This window comes from Capronia coronata (assembly GCF_000585585.1).
Source record: "Capronia coronata CBS 617.96 chromosome Unknown acBCG-supercont1.6, whole genome shotgun sequence".
NCBI classification, from domain to species: domain Eukaryota; kingdom Fungi; phylum Ascomycota; class Eurotiomycetes; order Chaetothyriales; family Herpotrichiellaceae; genus Capronia; species Capronia coronata.
Window position 1 is genome coordinate 1 of NW_006912898.1, and position 16928 is coordinate 16928.

Here is a 16928-nt window from a genome sequence, read left to right on the forward strand (position 1 = left end):
GTAATAATTAGGAGCTCACCACAGACTGTCTAGAGCCGACTACGCTGTCGTCGCTCCATCTCGACACATGTTATGCCATAACATGCCAAGCCCTCCCCTGAACCAAACTCCATGCGGCAATCCACTAACCCGAAATCGCCTACCCCGGACATGTTATGCCATAACATGTCGCCAGACTAGTGATAGCCAACATACGGACGGCCTGAGTACCACGCTCGCCAAAGGAACGATTCGTGACATAAGGCTTGCTGTAAGTACAACACTTTATATTATCGATAAGAGGCCACTAAATTCCCAAGAGCATGTTCTCCGCCGACATTTCCTGGAAACACAATATAAGGGACGTCTGCCCATTTGGCAATATCCTGCTCGCTCGACTCCCAGAGTGGTATTCCCGGAGCTGCCTGACCAACCACGTTTGCCTTCTTCATTTGAAGGGCCTGAGTGGCAATATCGCTGCTCGTGATACCTCCCTACGGTAGAGTTAGCATATTTGGGACCTATTAGCTGGGTTTGCTATACCTTAGCAATGACATATTTCGGTCGGACGTTGACGCTTGCTGTAATTGAGCACAACAGATCACTAATAACTTTGCCCATACGCAAGCTCTTCTGAGCATCTTCATGGGTGATAAGCTGTCTGCTGGTGCTGACGACAACATCGAGCCCCTGTTGCAAAGCCTCCTCCATGGTCGACACTGTCTTTGCGACGAGCTTGGTCCTCTCGATCTCGGATGACTTCAGAACTTGTTGAACGTCAATCTGGATATGCTCGAGATGTTGGCGACAATTTTCAAGGAGATATGACAGCTGTATCGTGGTCTTGGGTACATAAGACCCTACAATGATCAATCCACCGAAAGGTCGGTTGCTGGTCCGCGGAGATAGGCTTTGTGGTGTGATTGGCGGTACAGGATCGATCCCCAGATATGCCGATACAAGACTGGCTCCACTCCGATACAGAAGGGACACATTGGTCTGTGCTTTTGCGGTGATGAAGGTCTTCATGTCGCTGTGGTGGAACACGTTGAGAATGATCACAGGGGGTGTCCGTGGTGATTCTTTTGAACGTCTTTTGATGTCCTCGAGTCGTGATGCCACGTGAGCAACGGCATCATCTCGTCGCAGGTCCTCGATGCTGATGCTGACAATCTCTGGAGGTGTTTGACCAGCCTGTTGAAACTTCTCTGCCACCCAGGCCCGCAGGTTACTGGACCGAAACCCGAAGGCTTTGTCGGCAGCAAAAGGAGTCATGGCCACCGGGACGAGATCATCACCTTCGCGAACATAATGCACATCATCCACCGTGACCCGACCGCCTTCAAAGAATGCTGGGGTCAGCACCCAAGCATCGAAAGGACCGACAATGTCATGCACCAGCTCAGGCTCCAAAGGGAAGTGGCCGCGAAGACAAGAATCTGATCGGGTGACTACCTCGACCTCGACGCCCACTTTGGCGATTCCGTCGTGTAGGTCGCGGAGGAGCTTGCCCAGTAAGACCTTTGCCTGCTCGCAAGTCAGCACAGGTCAATAATAGCTGGAACTGGTTTCAAGCTTTACCTCTACCTCGGGATATGCTCTGGAGTTGGTTAAGATGAAGAATCCTCGACCTCTCTTAGCGAGTTCTTCCTCCAGAACCAGCTTGTCGAAACTGGTCAGGACGGTGATGTCGTGTACTGTCTGTGTGCCGGTGGGATCGTCATCCAGTACAACGAGTGTCTTGAGATTGGCCCTGGACCCGGAGCCTAGTTGCCGAGGCTCGTCGAGATTAACCTTTGACAAGGGTAGCGAAGCTTCAACGGCCTCGTAGGACTTTGTTTCACCCTGTGACATCATCATGGGTGAATAGAACTGATCTCAAGAAGCTGACACTGATCGTGTAGCCTACCTGGGCACAACTCGCTTGGTCTCAAGGACATGGGAGAGTCACCAACATATCCATTACGAGCTGGTCAACATGCTGGTCAACGTATGCCCGTCACCTTCGACGGAGAGGGTGTTGCAGCTTCGGACCGCGGCTTGGAAAGATCAGCCACTTGACGGACGAGTGTAAGTTCTCCGGTAGCGTGTGTGGGGATCGAGACCACGACGGCATCTCCCCGTTCTCGTTTGTTTCCCCATCTTTCCATCCCCTCAGGGGTTGCCACATTAGCACTTCGGGGCGGCCTAAAACATATGCCTGGGTCATCAACCGGATAGATTGGGATGTATTAATGCTGTACAATCTCCACGAAGGGGCATCTGGACCGCAAAAGATATCTTAGAAAGTAATATGTCTATCGACAACTCGCTGGACAGGCTTCTCACAAGCCATGGAGGCCCAGTTACCAATGGACTCAACGCACGCTTCAGGAAAGCGCTGAAAGAATTTGCGGTATCGCAAAAACTGCAATACTCTGTATGTCGCACCACCATCGCATTCGTATAACAGGCCTCTGACCATGGCAGCAAGACAATATCGGCAACATTTATATCACCCGACCGGGTAGAGATCACGAACTCTCCAGCATTTGTCTAACATTCCCGCTTGACGAGCCCGACGAGCACCTCGCCTTCTCGGGTGCCTTTCAAGCCTTTTCACATTTCGAAAGCCATGGGCTTAAAACAGATCTGACTTTGCTGGGATGGACTTCAACTGATGGCAAGCTGGGAGGAAGGGACTTTTGGGATACATTTGTATTCAAGAAAGAGCCCGTTGGGCAGCAGGTAGCCCACCTTCAGCAGTTCGAGGGACTTCCTGATCCTTCGAACTTCTCATCCTCTGCGATGATTGAAATTCAGGAGTACACAGGCAGAGACTTGACCGTATCAGGATCGCCAGTCCTCGTTACTCGAGTCAAGAAGCTTGCTCCAGACCATTGCAAAATTGGCTCTTCTTCAAGAAAGGCATCTAGGGCTCCAGAAATCCTGATTCAAGGCGAAGGTGCCGAGGACTTAGCGCAGCGACTGATTCGAGATTATAGTGATTACATAGCCGCGCTGTTTGAGAATTTCGACTAAGAGATTTAAACAGATTGAAAATCAATTCCATGATCTATTAGTCGACGAGGTCCCTCCAATTCTTTCAGTACAGCGGCCTGGTCTTGAATTTAAAAAAAATCTTGGGAATGCAAAGAAAGTATTAGGGGCTCCCAACAAAATGGTAAAGGGTTTCAGTGACGCATCCCCGACACAATGAGGCTAGAGTACCGATCTACCAAACTCCGATTACGTTCCATGCTTGGCTCTCCGGGAGGATGCCGCCACAAGGATGCGGATTAACCGGGGGGATCATGTCATACTAAATGTTGACCAGGTACTTACTTGTTCTGCCAGGATTCGCGTCCGAGGAACTTTTCTACCCTCGTAGACAAGTTCATCAGTACGTCTACTCTCACTATGGCATCCAAGATCACCAGCTCAGGCTACATCGACTCCCCTAGCGGCCGGCTGTTCTTTGAACGAGAAGGAAGCCCTGAAGGGGCCTCTATCCTATTCATCCACGGTCTGGGCGGCACGACAAACGCCTATCAAATGCTTGTTCCCGAGCTGCAAGATTTTGATCTGGTGCGGTTTGACTGGGCCGGTCACGGTCGCAGCAGTGTCCCTTCGACGCCAACGAGTATAGAATCCTACGTGGAAGACTGTGAAGGTATGCTTCCATATACCTGACCAGAAACATTGAATGGCTTTCTGGACTATGGGCTAATTACAACGTCAGCCGTTATCAATTCCCTCAAGCTCACCCGAGTCATCGCCGTTGGGCATTCGCTGGGAGGACTGATTGCACTTCATCTTGCAAGTAAACAGCCTCAGCTGATCTCCAGCCTGGTGCTTTTTGGCCCGGTGCGTCCACCTCCTCCGGCCGGCCAAACTGGATTGAAGGCTCGTGGATCTCTCGTCCGCAAAGATGGCATGGTCGCTGTAGCAGACACAGTGGTTGCGAATGCCTTTGCAGCCGAGTCATATGTGTCTCGCAGGGCACAGGTGACATTGGCGAGAGAGTTGTTGACAAGGCAGGATCCCGAAGGATATGCGCTGGCGGTCGAAGCTCTTGCGGCCAGTTCATTGCCAGCCTGGGAGCCACTACGTGGGAAGCGGATCCTCATATTGAGCGGATCAGAGGACAAAGTCTCGACGGTGGAAGCTGGGCAAGGCTCGGTGAAAGATATTGGAAGCGAAGCCGAGCAAAAGGTGCTTCAAGGTGTGGGCCACTGGCATATGCTCGAGGATGCAACAGCCTCAGTCCAGGCCATCCGGGAAATAGCATCCCTAGGGTAGCAAGCTAAGATCAAAAGCCGGTATGACTCGCTCGGATTAGAAATGGACAGATGCAAACCAAGAGTCTAAAATATCAATTGTGAAACTCCATATCAGGACGATTGGTACTGGTCATGTCTAGCCACGAATATATATAGGTTCCGGCCAAATCCTATCAAAGTGCATGGAGATCTAGGCTATGGATGTTGTTCGGCATCTTAGACTAAATCAGTGCCCATTAACACCATCTGTCCCATTTGCGCCGTTGGACTTGTCCAATGTAAAGTCTTCGCCTTTGAAAGGTGGTAGACCTGCCGTGACACGCATACCAGCCGCACAGGAACTCCAATCCAGAGATTCACCACCGATTGCCTTGGCCGTTGTCAAATGATTCCACGCCTGGTCAATAATCGGGGTTGGCGTAGATGTTTCTGCCCCCAGTCTTCGGATATAGGCCGCATCTTTCATGCCTCCCGGGATCGTGAATCCGGTCTTGCCACTGAAAGCGCCATCGCGGATCTTCTTGCCGTAGTTGACCCAGGCAGCGGCAGGGAACCATGCTTCTGTACGCAGAAAAGATGTTAGATATACAAGGAAGAGAAGAGCGTGGACAGAGTAAGGAGGAGGGTTCGCGTACGAATAAACTCATAGAACAGTCCGGCATCAAAGCCAGTCTTTTCCGCCAGCGTGAAGCTTTCCGAAAGCAGTTCGATCGTGCCCAAGATGCAGTTGTTGCCCAGAATCTTCAATAATGCGCCTTTGCTGGCGTCACTCCCACAGTCAATTGTCGCCTTGCCAATGGTTGGCACAATGTATTGCTTGAGTTTACTCCGAGCGGTTTCGTCTCCTGCCAATGCCACCAGGAGCCCGGCACTTTTCGCCACAGAGGGAGGACCAAAGACGGGACAGGACAGAAACGAGGAGCCCTGAGCGAGGGCTTCCTGCTGCAGAGTGGCTGATGTGGTGGGAAAGAGGGTGGAATGGTCGACCAAGATGAGACCTTTCTTTCCCGCGGCCAGAACTTGCCTGAAGACGGACAAGGCGACGTCGTCGTTGGCTAGACAGGCATGGATGATGTCGCAGCGTTCGACCAGGTCTTCAATTGTGTCTGCAATCTCGCAGTAGCTCTCCTTGAGCATATGCTCGATTTTGCCGCGTGTTCGATTCCACAGCTGGACCTTGGGCCATTCCTGTTTTTCGGCGTAACAGGCGAGGTTGTGGCTCATCTGAGAGCCCATATTCCCAAGGCCAATAAAGCCGAATGTTGTGGCTGTCTGCGCCATGTTTAACTGTTTCTGGGTTGTGAAAAGCAGGTCGGTACACAGCTCCAAGAAACAGCAGGAAGTTGAAGGGAACAAAGTCAGTCGGGACCAAAATTCAACGATTTATGACCTCTACCGGCAGTCCTGGAGGCTAGTCGAATGTTCAATCTTTTGTCGAAGGGTCCAGACTACCTTCCCACGACGAGGGACTGCGGGTCACGGCATCTCTCCGCGATAGTCGCCACCCCAGTTCCCCAGAAGAAACAAGCAAGGGTCGAGCGGGGTCTACCGAGTCGGGGTCCCCACAATGTCCACTCAGTTGGTTCCAATCCCCGAACCATTCTCACGGCATCTGCCCCCCGCTTGCTACGGCTCGAACACCATGTGTCAGGCGATGATGCCTACTCCTACAGGCTCTGCTTTACTGGTGGCTGCTGAATATCATTTATAACTGCCGTCTTTCGAGGCTGGCTCCTCTGGTGTACCATCCTACAAACCTTTTTCAATCGAACACAATGGTATCCAACGGCACAAACGGCACAAACGGTACCAATGGTCATACCAATGGTCATACCGATGGCTATTCCGATGGCTACATTGTGGACCAGAAAGATATCAGCCCCGTCAATGGTCTCCCCTTCTACAAGCCAATTCCTGCAGACATCACGATCAACAACCACAAGGACGGCGACAAGGGCAAGATCTTGTTCAAAAATGTCAACATCTTCGACTCAACCGGAGCCGACCTTTATCCCGGAGACGTTTTGATCGAAGGGGAACGTATTATGCAGGTCGGAAAATTCGAATTCACCCCTGACAATGACACGCTGGTTATCGACGGCAAGGGCACAAAAACCATCATGTCAGGTCTCGTGGATGCACACAGTGAGTAAACCTCTTTGAGCCTGGCAGGGCCTGAACTGACAGTCTACCCACAGCTCACCTTAGTTGGAACAATTCTCCCACTCTGGATGGTTTGACCAGTCTTCCAATCGAAGAGCACGTTCTGCATACGGCCAATTCTGCAAAGACTTATCTTGAGTATGTCCTCCTTGTTGCCGCTCGGCGTGGGTGCTCTTTTCTGACAGAAGTTTAGTTGTGGATACACGATGTGCTTCGGTGCCGCTGCAGCACGTAAGTCTGAACCAACATCCCCATCCCCCATGCCTTTTTGTTATACAATCCTCTAACCACGATTTGGCTACAGAGGTTCGACTTGATCTCGTCGTCAAGAACGCCATCAAAGAAGGCATGATCCCCGGGCCGCGCACTTTGTCCAACTGTCAAGAAATCACCACCACCGGAGGGGCCATTGTCCCCAGCATCAGCAAGTTTGCAGACGGTGAAGACGCAATGCGCAAGGTGGTCCGAGAGTTCATCGCCTATGGGGTCGACAACATCAAACTGAGCATGACGGGAGACTATGTCCACCCAACCATGGGCTCCACCGAGACTTACTTCACCCTCAGAGAAACCAAGGCAGCCGTGGAAGAAGCTCATAATCGCGGGAAGCGGATATGTGGCCACTGCCGCTCCAAAGAATCAGTCAAGCTGGCCTGCCTCTCTGGAATCGATGTTATCTACCATGCAAGCTTTACCGACGAAGAGGGCTTAGACATGCTGGAGAAGCTCAAGGATCGAGTGTTTGTTGCTCCTGCGATCAACTTCCCGTACACCTCATGTACCGGTGAAGCGATCCCATACGGTCTAACCCCGGAGATGGCTGCAAAGAAAGGGTTGAAGCACGAGGTCGACATGGCTTGCAAGGCCATGTCGGAGTTGCGAAAGCGTGGGGTGAGAGTGTTGCCGGGTGGTGACTACGGCTTTGCTTGGGCTCCTCATGGTACCTATGCTCGAGATCTTGCGCACTTTGTCAATTTGTTTGGCTACACACCCAAGGAGAGCTTGATCGCCGCAACGGCTTGGGGAGGTGAGATCATGGGCCACCCCGAGGAACTTGGAAAGGTTCAACCAGGATACTATGCAGACCTCATTCTGGTGGACGGGAATCCACTGGAAGATATTGAGATCTTCCAGGATACGTCAAAGCTACATGTCATCACCCTCAACGGTCACATACACAAGAATGTCGCTGTGGCAGGCGCCGACGGTCAGAGCTTGACGGCAGAGGGCGCCCCGTCCAAGCGAACCATTTACACCAATCTTCCACTGGTACCCGAGAAGGAGCAGAGGGAGCTTTCTCAGACGGCAATGAAAGAAGGGATTGGTATCGATCCACGGGCATTGTAATCTCCAGTTTGTAACTAGGCTTTAGCAAGTATTTCGAGATCCTGAGAATCTTCCTTGAGACTATGGGTTTGCATCGATAACAAAGCACATGATATGGTGACTAGTACGGCAAAAGAACGTAACAAGTCACCGGGATAAGTCTGGAAGCTTTCGAGTAAAATATACGTCGACTTCCAAAGTTGTCTTTGCTTCAAATTGAACTTCGCTCCTTTGCGTGGACAATCAATGTTTGTCCACAAGGGGCAGCCAACCAAAGCTCATGCATCTTCATTTTCTCATCGTCGCGATCAATAAGAGTGAGACTGAAGCGGTGGAAGAGACTTGCCAATATGATTCTCAGTTCCATGTAAGCAAGATGGATCCCGATGCACTTTCGAGGCCCCTCGGCTCCGAACGGGATGTACATGCGACGCATTTCAGGCGTTTCCGAAAACCAACGATCTGGCTTGAACTTATCAGGCTGAGGAAACGTGACCGGATCTCGATGGGCGCTGTAAGCCTGAACACTGACGGTCGTACCTCCAGGGAAGTAATAATCACCAATTTGGGCTCCCGGGTGTGGTACGTAGCGTGGAGTCGATCCTGGGACCGCCGTATCAATCCTGAGACCCTCTTTGATAATGGCATTGAGCATAGGCAAGTGTTCGAGGTCGGCATGAAGGGGCACGGCTGTCTTGTCATAGCCGACTAGAGAGCTATCCAGCTCTACAATGAGCCTGTCGAGGATGTGGGGACTTGTCAACAGGCGCCAAACAATCCAGGTCAAGGAGGACGATGTCGTGTGTGAGCCGGCCAGGATCAGCCCCGTGGCTTCAATGTTGAGCTGTTCTTCCGGAAGTGACCGACCGTCTTCGTCTTGGGCATCCATCAGCTTGCGAAGCATGTCTTTCGCCCGTTTCTTGGTCGGATTCTCCTTGTACTCGCGCACAATCTTGATGCCCTTTTGCATTGACCGAATGCTGCAGGCTTCAGCGTCCCGAACCCATTTCAGGGGTGCCCAGGCAGCATAACGGTTGAGCCAGCCAAAGTGGTAGCGTACGGGCTCGATCTCGAGCGACTGGTACATGTCCTGGATATAGGTGCTATTGACGCCTTCCTCCAACATGTTGAAGGTCATACCAAACGAAAGGTCGCAGATGACGTCCATGGCCAGATAGTGAAACCAATCGTAGAGATTGCTGGGCTTGTTGTGACAGCCTTGAGCGGCAATCAAGTTCATGCATCGAGATACATGCTCCGATATCACGAGCTCGTAGTCCTTCATGGTTGACATTGAAAAGAGATGTGCCATAAGTCTTCTTCGAGCCATGTGCTGTTTTTGGTTGGACATGGTGAACAGCTCTGGAACTCCTCGAAGCTGGTATGTATAGAACTCGGTCTTTACGAACTTTGAGCCGGCACCGTATATGGGCACAATGGCTTCTGAATCGACTGTAGAAACCTCTTTCGGCCCAATTCTGACGCATTTGCCATATTGTACGTGTAGCTTGTGGATGGTCATGGCACGCTCTCCACAGACGGTCTTGTAGACCATCCACCATTTAGTGTAGGCGGCAAACCATGGCCCAGGTATCTCCTTGAGCGGCGAAAAGTACCATGGTTCTAGCAGCAAATAAAGAATGTACAGGCCGGTCAAAGGGGGTAGCCAGTGCAGCAGGACCGACAGTCCTTCAACGAACAATTCTTCACGCATTATTGCTTGACGTGACAACTCGAGATTACTTGCATCTTCCAGGTCTGTGTAGCAAGTGTCGTACTGTAGCAGCAATCGCTCTCAACGGCCAGAGCATGATGACACTGATGGGAAGATACCGATATTGCAGCCTGGCAACCCGTCTGAGATGCGATTGACCATGGTATGGATGGTGCGTAAGAGAAGCTGTCATTGTCCCCAGAATCTTTGCCCTGCACAGCAGTGAGTCGTCCGGGGAGATGCCAGACGACACCGATAGCATCGTCAACCGCCCCGGACTTTACTGTTCAATTGACTTTCACTTGATGGCTGCATGCCTAGGTACGTGCTTGGGATTTGCGGGGATAGAAGCAAAGGAAGTGGAGGATGACGCGGAGGTGGAGATGGAAGTGGGCTGTCACTCCACCGGGAGACATCAAATCAACTTCCCCGTGATTGGAAATCTAGACGATGGCACGGTCCCGACTCCCTCGGTCTGGCGAGGTCTCTAAGGATGAACCAACCACTAACCTTCACGTAGCGGCACAACATGGGGCGAATCCCGACGAGGCCTCTGACCACTTCGGTCAAAGTTCAAAGGTCGACGGCATCTCGCCGACCAACCCACTAATGTAGGTGTTTTGCGTGTTTCTCTGAGAGACCTTGGGCTTTTCGGCGAGCCCAGGGAAAGGCTGCCTCCCCAGATTTTGACCCCGTACTCCTCTATGTCTATATTGAGACAGATATAAGCTGGGGAGGTCTCCCTAGTCAAGCGTCGCAACCAACTATCAGCGTCAACATCATGGCAAGTGACAAACCCCAGGCCGAGGCTATGGCCGTGCACCACGAGGATATCATCCATCACAACGTGGTTGGCGAGGAGCGACTTGATCCTCACATTCGCGATGATCATGGTGACCCCCATCGCGCGGCGCTGGAAGACATTGACGGCACCAAAAAGGTGACCAAGTCGACCTGGGCCGCCGTCTTCTTCCTGGGCTTCACCTTCCAGCCTGCCCTAACCTTCACCATCTTGTGTTGTTTCCCAATCCTGGTCGGTCTTTTCGTCTGCTGATTGATTTTCGTGCTGATGTCGCGGAAGGGTCCTATCTCTCTGGAACTCCAGGGCAACACCAACAACGCCAACTGGATGGCGTCTGGATGGTCGTTGGCCGGCAGTGTGTCCTTTGCCATTGCCGGTCAGCTGTCCGACTACTTTGGCCGACGATATATTCTTCTCTTCGGCCAGGCTCTGTTGATTTTGGGGCATCTAGTGGGAGCGACCGCATATAGTGTCAATCAAGGGATTGCAGCCATGGTCTTGCTCGGCTTCGGTACCGGTATGAACTCTCTGCAGCAAATTAAGACTTTTGCAGGCCAGATCTGATATGTGGTCCAGGTACAACGTTCGTGCTCTATCCTGGAATATCCGAGCTCCTCCCCAACAAACACCGTTCGCTCGGTTTGGCCTGGACAGAAATGAACATCCTACCATTCACCACCTTTGGGCCGTTGATTGCTCGCGCCCTTTTGAAAAATGCCACTTGGAGATGGGTGTATATCCTCGGTGTCATCACCGCAGTCATCTCATTCGTTGGCACAGCCATCTTTTATATCCCACCCACCAAACCCTTGAGAGACATCACACGTCGGCAACTGATGGCAGAGCTGGACTACGTGGGTATCGTTCTCTACACGGCTGGGCTGACGCTTCTCCTCTTCGGCCTGGGCAGGGGTGGTGTCAGTGCTCCTTGGAAGTCGGCCCAAGTTCTCGTCCCTCTCATCCTCGGTGCCGTCGTGTTCTCGCTCACCTTCTTCTGGGACTTTTACGGGCCAGTCAAGCGGCCACTGTTTCCCTTACGCTTGTTCAGGAAAATGAGAGACTACACTTCCCTCCTGGTCATCATTTTTGTGACGGGCTTGGTCTACTTCAGTATGACTGCCCTAATTCCGACCCAGATCAGCGACATGTTCACCAGCGATCCCATCCGGGCGGGTCTGTATAACATCCCCGGTGGCTTTGGTGGAGCAGCCGGTGGAGCCATCATCGGATCCTTCATGGCCAAAATCAAGCACGTTCATCTCCAGTTGGTGTTTGGCATAGCCATGCAGACTCTGTTTGCTGGACTGTTTGCCTTGGCCACGCCGGATCGACTGGGAATGACGATTGCTTTCCAACTCCTGGCTAACATCCCTTTCTCCTGGATCACCCTCATTTGCTACGTGACAGCCTCACTGAATGTGCCTCAGCGAGATCTGGGCTTGGCCCTGGGGTTGATCGGGACCTTCAGGTTTCTCGGCGGCGCCATAGGGACGACGGTAAGATGATTCATGTTCATATCGAAGTATATTGGCCACTGACCGATGACAGATTTTCGACACGATCCTCAACAACAAGGCACAGACGGACATTCCCCCCCGAGTGCTTCAGTTTGTCGAGCCACTCCATTTTCCGGCGTCCAAGATCCCGGGACTCGTCACGGCCCTGTCGGATCAAGATGCGTCGGCGTTGTCCACCTACTCACAGGCCGTGATCGACGCCGGAGTTCAAGGTATGCGATGGGGATACTCGGATGCTTATCGCATCACTTGGATCGCGAGCATTCCATTCGGCATCATTGCCACCTTGATAGCAGTGGGGGTCCCTGACGTCTCTCCTTACTTCACCTCCCATACCGCGGTGACCATGGAAAAGGAGAGATTAGATGGACGACACCAGCATGTCGATGTTGAAGGTGAACAGAAAGGAATGGCCTTGGTCTAGGAGTGATACGAGCAAGTCTAACTTGGCCAAGCTTGGTTGAGAATGTACCTGAGAGATGCTCATGATCGGAATCATCGAGGGATTGGATGAAGAAAGAGTTAGACTTGACCGTTATAGTAGTACCACTTTCTATGTAAAATCTCGGTGTTGTTCTGTAAGAATGCCATGAATAACAGGCATGAAGAAGCTGGTGTACGTTAAGTACACCAAGTGATCTGCAAGAATAAGCATGAAGTAATTACTTTCCATTAACGTCGGGCTGGTCCATTCGTTATTTGATGATTGTAAATAAGATGGACTCGGAAATATCTTGTCCTTGTATCACCTTGTATCCATCTACTTGTAGACTGTACATAGCCCCAACAATCTGTACAAGGCTATCCCGGGAATTCCAGATCATAGGCCAAAGTTTCGGTGCACAGTCTCTCTCGGACTCGATGAACCCTGTAGCAACAGCAGTTAATTCTAAGGTTCTTTGAATTGACATGGGCAGGATTCCCTCACTCCAAATGCGCTGGATGCTCAGCAAACACTTTCACGTCGCCGGCCTTCTCCAGGATTGCAATCAGGCCCATGTTATACCCCTGGCTACGGTGTGCAGTAGACGGCAGAGGAGTATTGGCCTCATACTTGACCAGCCCAGGGATCTTTCCCACCATGCCCCGGGCGAGGGTTTCCCATTCACCCAGCTGTTCAGGGGTTGTGCCTGGCTTTAGCTTGAAGAGAACTTTGAGAGCAGAACACTGTTAGACTTGACCTTCCTCCGTACGGGGCGAAACATGGGAGGGCTATGAAGATGACAGCTTACCGATGTGATAGATGGGCATGTTGGACGACGGGGTTCGTATGTGTGCTTTCCAGACACAGCAGGCACATCATCCATGGCGATGCTCAAAAGAATAAAAGGTTGAATGTCGCAGCATGTCTCAATCGCGAAATTCCATAGTCCCCACGCGCGGCATGTCTCCGTGCATGGGTCCATGCATGTCTCCCAAAGACCCCGGAATTTGCGCCCGCCCGCCACCCCCCCCCCCCCCCCCCCCCCCCCCCCCCCCCCGCATTTCCCGAGCAAGACTGCGGGGGTGACGTGGTGCTGCCGACAGCCGATACATGGCCTATAGAGTTTACTGCGCCTAGTGAACCTAGTGAACCATCCTCGCCCCCTAAGGAGCCTCCGCTGGCCCTCGCTGTCTTCCGTGGAAGTCAGTCTCCATGCTTCAACTCTCCGTCTCCGTTGGTTCTCGCCAACTCGCCGACTTCGACTCCCATGATTACACGGCATCTGTCGCTTCTCTAGAGTTTGCGTCTCGGCCCTTTGCTGTGCAACAAGCAATGGTACCATGGCTGGCCAACCCGAGCAAGTCCCCCCAGTAAACAGCGGCAGCTCCGAGCCCGCGGCGTCTTTGCGCAATGCCAGGAAGCAGCAAAGAATCAACAAACAGCGTTATGGCTTTGCATGCTCCAATTGCCGGAAGCGTAAGTCCAAATGCAACGGTGCATTTCCAGCCTGCGAGAAATGTCTGTCCAGTCAACATGACTGCCACTACGACAAGTAAGAAAAAGTCCCACACGCGTTGGCGTCCACTTTAGGTTGCCCTGACAATGTATCAGAGGTCCATCGGTGGCTTATGCTGCCCATCTTCAACATCAGCTTGGCGTGTACCGGACTCAATTCGAGCTACTGCAGCAAGCGACTGAGAGCGAACGAGATAACATCTTGCAAGAAGCCATAGCTTCCGAAGCATTCACGGCCAAGAAGCATAGGTTTATCGATGCCGAACAGGTCCGTAGGACTGAGACGAGTCCGCCAGACACCCCGGTCCACGAAGGTCACGATGAGAGATCCAATTTCCAGCAAGATGAGACCATGGACGAGACTTCGCTGGGGGCCGATGGTGGAGTCGTCTTCTACGGAGAGACGAGCCTCTATCACATCGAGCCCCGAGGCGATGGCACCGAAGACCAGGGAGAGACGATGCCAAACAGGTCTGATCAAGGGGAAGTATTAGAGCAGCAAGCCTCGACGACCGCCACCACCTACTCAATGCCCGAGAGCATCCTCAGTGACCAACAAGAGAGTCTCAGTTCCTTTCTGGCCGATATCCCACCAGATCTGTTGACCGAATTGCTGAATGTGTACTGGTGCTGGCCCCATCATTTACACTGCGTTCTTTGCAAAAAGCTCTTTCTTCGTATGATCCAAGAACCCTCCCAACCCAGAGCGTCGCTGACTAGATTAGGGGACTTGCAATCATCCGGTCCATGTATATCGCCATTTCTGTTGAGTGCCGTTCTGGCCCAGGCGGCGAGATACTCCACCAGGGCAGATGTCACAGAGGTAGGAGACCGGTTTGCCAAAAAAGCACTGCAACTCCTGGTGACAGAAATCGATCGCGGAAGCTCCATTCCAACCATCCAGGGTCTCTTGATCTACTCTGCACGCGAATGTGCCTGTGGAAGGACCTCGCAGGGCTGGTTATACAGTGGCATGGCTTTTCGAATGATGCGAGATCTTGGTCTTCACATCCCTCCACAGCGACTGGGGTCTCTTGCCCGACACTTCACGGAGGAGGATCTCGCTCTTCGACAGCAGGTCTTCTGGAGCTGCTACACCTGGGACAAGACAATGAGTCTATGCCTTGGACGTGCCCCAATCATCCATGATATCATGAAACTCCCAACTCCCGACACGCTCCTTGATGGAAACGATGCCGACGAAGAGATTTGGCGGCCAGTCATCAGACAGGAGTGCCCATCCGACAGCCTTTTCCGGCAGAAGGCCTTGAGCTGTACACGTTTCTCTGCGTATTGCGAGCTTTGCATGATCATCGACGGCATCCTCGGAGAGCTGTACTCGAAACCGCGGCGAAGTCGCCATGTTCACCTTCTCACATACCTGGATGACACCCTCTTGAAGCTCGAGGGGTGGTCCTCGCACCTGGCCCCCGAGCTTTTTGTGGCGAGCAGTGCCAGAGCGACTCTTTGCCCGCCAGTGCACATCCTCTTACTCAACCTTCTTTACTATGCGACCGCAATCCTCCTCTGTCGCCCTTATCGAAGCATCTCATCCAAGGCGAAACGGAAGTGCACCGAAGCAGCCTGTATGATTGATACTTTGTTTACTCTGCACATTCGGCGCTTTGGCTTCCGTTCCATCACCTATCTTCAGACATATACCATGTTTGTTGCCTGCACCGTCAACATCTTGGATTTCAGAGAGAATCAGCCGCTCCCCGATGCCAACGAAGTGGACCTGAACCTGGCACAGGAATCTAGTGCACGCCTGGACTTTGGCTTGGAGGTCCTCAAGCAGGCGGTCAGCACACCGTCCGCGGCTCGCTGCGCAGCCATCGTGATGCAACTACTGGAGAGGCCGAATGCCACGAAACCACGACAGCAGAGTCTTGTGGGGCAGACCCTACTCACGTCGGAGACAGGACATGGAAGCCACGGCATGTCGCACGATCATCACCTTGGCAGTGGTGGGCCTGGAAATACGGACAAGAGCTGCGACGGTGACGGCGACGTGAACGCAAATCCAGTCTTTGTCACCAGTTGGGGACGCAACTATCGACCGTCTGCGGATGGACCTCAAGGTGGTGGTTCTCAGGATGATCAAACATCGGAAATGCCCTTTGACATGGGGACCGGCGGTGGCCAGTCTTTGCTGCCTCAGCATCAACAGAACGCGGCATCCAAAAGTTCCGCCCCATATGCCAACAACGTGTTTGCCACGAATGACGAGCTTGGATATAGTAGTATTGACACGCCTCTACGCTGGCTGGGGGACAATCTACGAGATGATGGAAGTTGGATGTTGATGGACATCAATCTCGACTACCTCCCCATGTCCTTTCTCCAGCCCTGAGGATGTGATGAATAAATATAATACCTTCTTGACCTTAGGAGCGAAATTGGCCATGCAAGTCCGGCCCAGTTCAGAACGTTTCTAGTTGACATGACCAACCGGATTCCCAATCGTGACGAAGACCGAAGAAAATTGGTAAGATGAAGAATTAAGGAGTCTCTCCAACCAATAGAATCATTATATACTCTCTTTCTTCCTTTCTTCGTATCCTAGATAGCTACAGCTTGGACTGTTCCCATGGAGCCCAGGACTCACCGCTTGGGACCTCTTCTGCTACCATCATCACAGACGATTACATCGTTTGGGTACCTCCTACCATTCGGGAACTTCCACTTTGTGCTAACCTCTTCAGTTGCTGTTCCTTCAAAGCAATCGGCAATGTACCGCCCTAGAATTGGTAGAAACTTGAACGCACTAGACGGAATATAATGACTAGAGACTCCTGGCGTCATCTGTTATCGAAGGGTAAGACTTACTGTCCAGAACCACCGGTTGCAATGAATAGGCCATCTATGGAAGGATGCGTGTCAACCACAAAATCACCTTGTGGTGTGTCGGTATACCAGCACTGACGACCCTTCTGCCATTTTCGACGACTGAATTGCGGAACTATTTGGCGCAGTCCTTCTCGTAAGGCTTCATCGGCGTCTTGGGGGAGAAAAGAGGAAGGTTGATTGTTGGCATCGCGTTTCGGCCCAGATATATCGGCATTCGTGAGGTCTAACAGCGATCTGGTCGCGTAGCCATGACTGTGTCGGCCGACCTTGAGCCCATTGATACAGCAAGCGCTAACAACCCGCAAATGTTACGGTCAGGTCCATATCAATCCACAAGATTTATGTCATTGCCGCTCTCATCAATACGTGCAGAATC

General features: G+C 52.1%; 10 protein-coding genes across 10 annotated transcripts; 5 read left to right on the forward strand and 5 right to left on the reverse strand.

The window, feature by feature from the left end:
- Nucleotides 1–269: 269 nt before the first annotated feature.
- On the reverse strand, nucleotides 270–1833 carry A1O1_06671 (uncharacterized protein; the record flags this gene model as incomplete). The annotated part of the gene is made up of 3 exons (XM_007727549.1): nucleotides 270–473; nucleotides 523–1506; nucleotides 1561–1833. 3 exons carry the CDS (start codon nucleotides 1831–1833, stop codon nucleotides 270–272), a joined length of 1461 nt encoding a protein of 486 aa, XP_007725739.1.
- Nucleotides 1834–2272: 439 nt separating this feature from the next.
- Nucleotides 2273–3000, forward strand: A1O1_06672 (uncharacterized protein; the record flags this gene model as incomplete). The annotated part of the gene is made up of 2 exons (XM_007727550.1): nucleotides 2273–2398; nucleotides 2449–3000. The coding sequence occupies 2 exons, from the start codon at nucleotides 2273–2275 to the stop codon at nucleotides 2998–3000; spliced, it is 678 nt and encodes a 225-aa protein (XP_007725740.1).
- A 378-nt stretch (nucleotides 3001–3378) lies between these two features.
- A1O1_06673 (uncharacterized protein) lies at nucleotides 3379–4260 on the forward strand (the record flags this gene model as incomplete). The annotated part of the gene is made up of 2 exons (XM_007727551.1): nucleotides 3379–3631; nucleotides 3701–4260. 2 exons carry the CDS (start codon nucleotides 3379–3381, stop codon nucleotides 4258–4260), a joined length of 813 nt encoding a protein of 270 aa, XP_007725741.1.
- A 207-nt stretch (nucleotides 4261–4467) lies between these two features.
- On the reverse strand, nucleotides 4468–5522 carry A1O1_06674 (uncharacterized protein; the record flags this gene model as incomplete). Its single annotated transcript, XM_007727552.1, has 2 exons — nucleotides 4468–4802; nucleotides 4877–5522. The coding sequence occupies 2 exons, from the start codon at nucleotides 5520–5522 to the stop codon at nucleotides 4468–4470; spliced, it is 981 nt and encodes a 326-aa protein (XP_007725742.1).
- A 494-nt stretch (nucleotides 5523–6016) lies between these two features.
- Nucleotides 6017–7751, forward strand: A1O1_06675 (uncharacterized protein; the record flags this gene model as incomplete). The annotated part of the gene is made up of 4 exons (XM_007727553.1): nucleotides 6017–6386; nucleotides 6440–6542; nucleotides 6598–6635; nucleotides 6709–7751. The coding sequence occupies 4 exons, from the start codon at nucleotides 6017–6019 to the stop codon at nucleotides 7749–7751; spliced, it is 1554 nt and encodes a 517-aa protein (XP_007725743.1).
- A 190-nt stretch (nucleotides 7752–7941) lies between these two features.
- On the reverse strand, nucleotides 7942–9444 carry A1O1_06676 (uncharacterized protein; the record flags this gene model as incomplete). Its single annotated transcript, XM_007727554.1, has 1 exon — nucleotides 7942–9444. The coding sequence occupies one exon, from the start codon at nucleotides 9442–9444 to the stop codon at nucleotides 7942–7944; it is 1503 nt and encodes a 500-aa protein (XP_007725744.1).
- A 781-nt stretch (nucleotides 9445–10225) lies between these two features.
- Nucleotides 10226–12187, forward strand: A1O1_06677 (uncharacterized protein; the record flags this gene model as incomplete). The annotated part of the gene is made up of 4 exons (XM_007727555.1): nucleotides 10226–10477; nucleotides 10526–10763; nucleotides 10823–11742; nucleotides 11795–12187. 4 exons carry the CDS (start codon nucleotides 10226–10228, stop codon nucleotides 12185–12187), a joined length of 1803 nt encoding a protein of 600 aa, XP_007725745.1.
- A 500-nt stretch (nucleotides 12188–12687) lies between these two features.
- On the reverse strand, nucleotides 12688–13014 carry A1O1_06678 (uncharacterized protein; the record flags this gene model as incomplete). Its single annotated transcript, XM_007727556.1, has 2 exons — nucleotides 12688–12914; nucleotides 12996–13014. 2 exons carry the CDS (start codon nucleotides 13012–13014, stop codon nucleotides 12688–12690), a joined length of 246 nt encoding a protein of 81 aa, XP_007725746.1.
- A 513-nt stretch (nucleotides 13015–13527) lies between these two features.
- A1O1_06679 (uncharacterized protein) lies at nucleotides 13528–16055 on the forward strand (the record flags this gene model as incomplete). The annotated part of the gene is made up of 3 exons (XM_007727557.1): nucleotides 13528–13739; nucleotides 13799–14379; nucleotides 14428–16055. The coding sequence occupies 3 exons, from the start codon at nucleotides 13528–13530 to the stop codon at nucleotides 16053–16055; spliced, it is 2421 nt and encodes an 806-aa protein (XP_007725747.1).
- Nucleotides 16056–16312: 257 nt separating this feature from the next.
- Nucleotides 16313–16713, reverse strand: A1O1_06680 (uncharacterized protein; the record flags this gene model as incomplete). The annotated part of the gene is made up of 2 exons (XM_007727558.1): nucleotides 16313–16469; nucleotides 16532–16713. Coding segments are annotated over 2 exons (339 nt in total), but the record flags the coding sequence as incomplete, so codon positions are not given.
- Nucleotides 16714–16928: the final 215 nt, after the last annotated feature.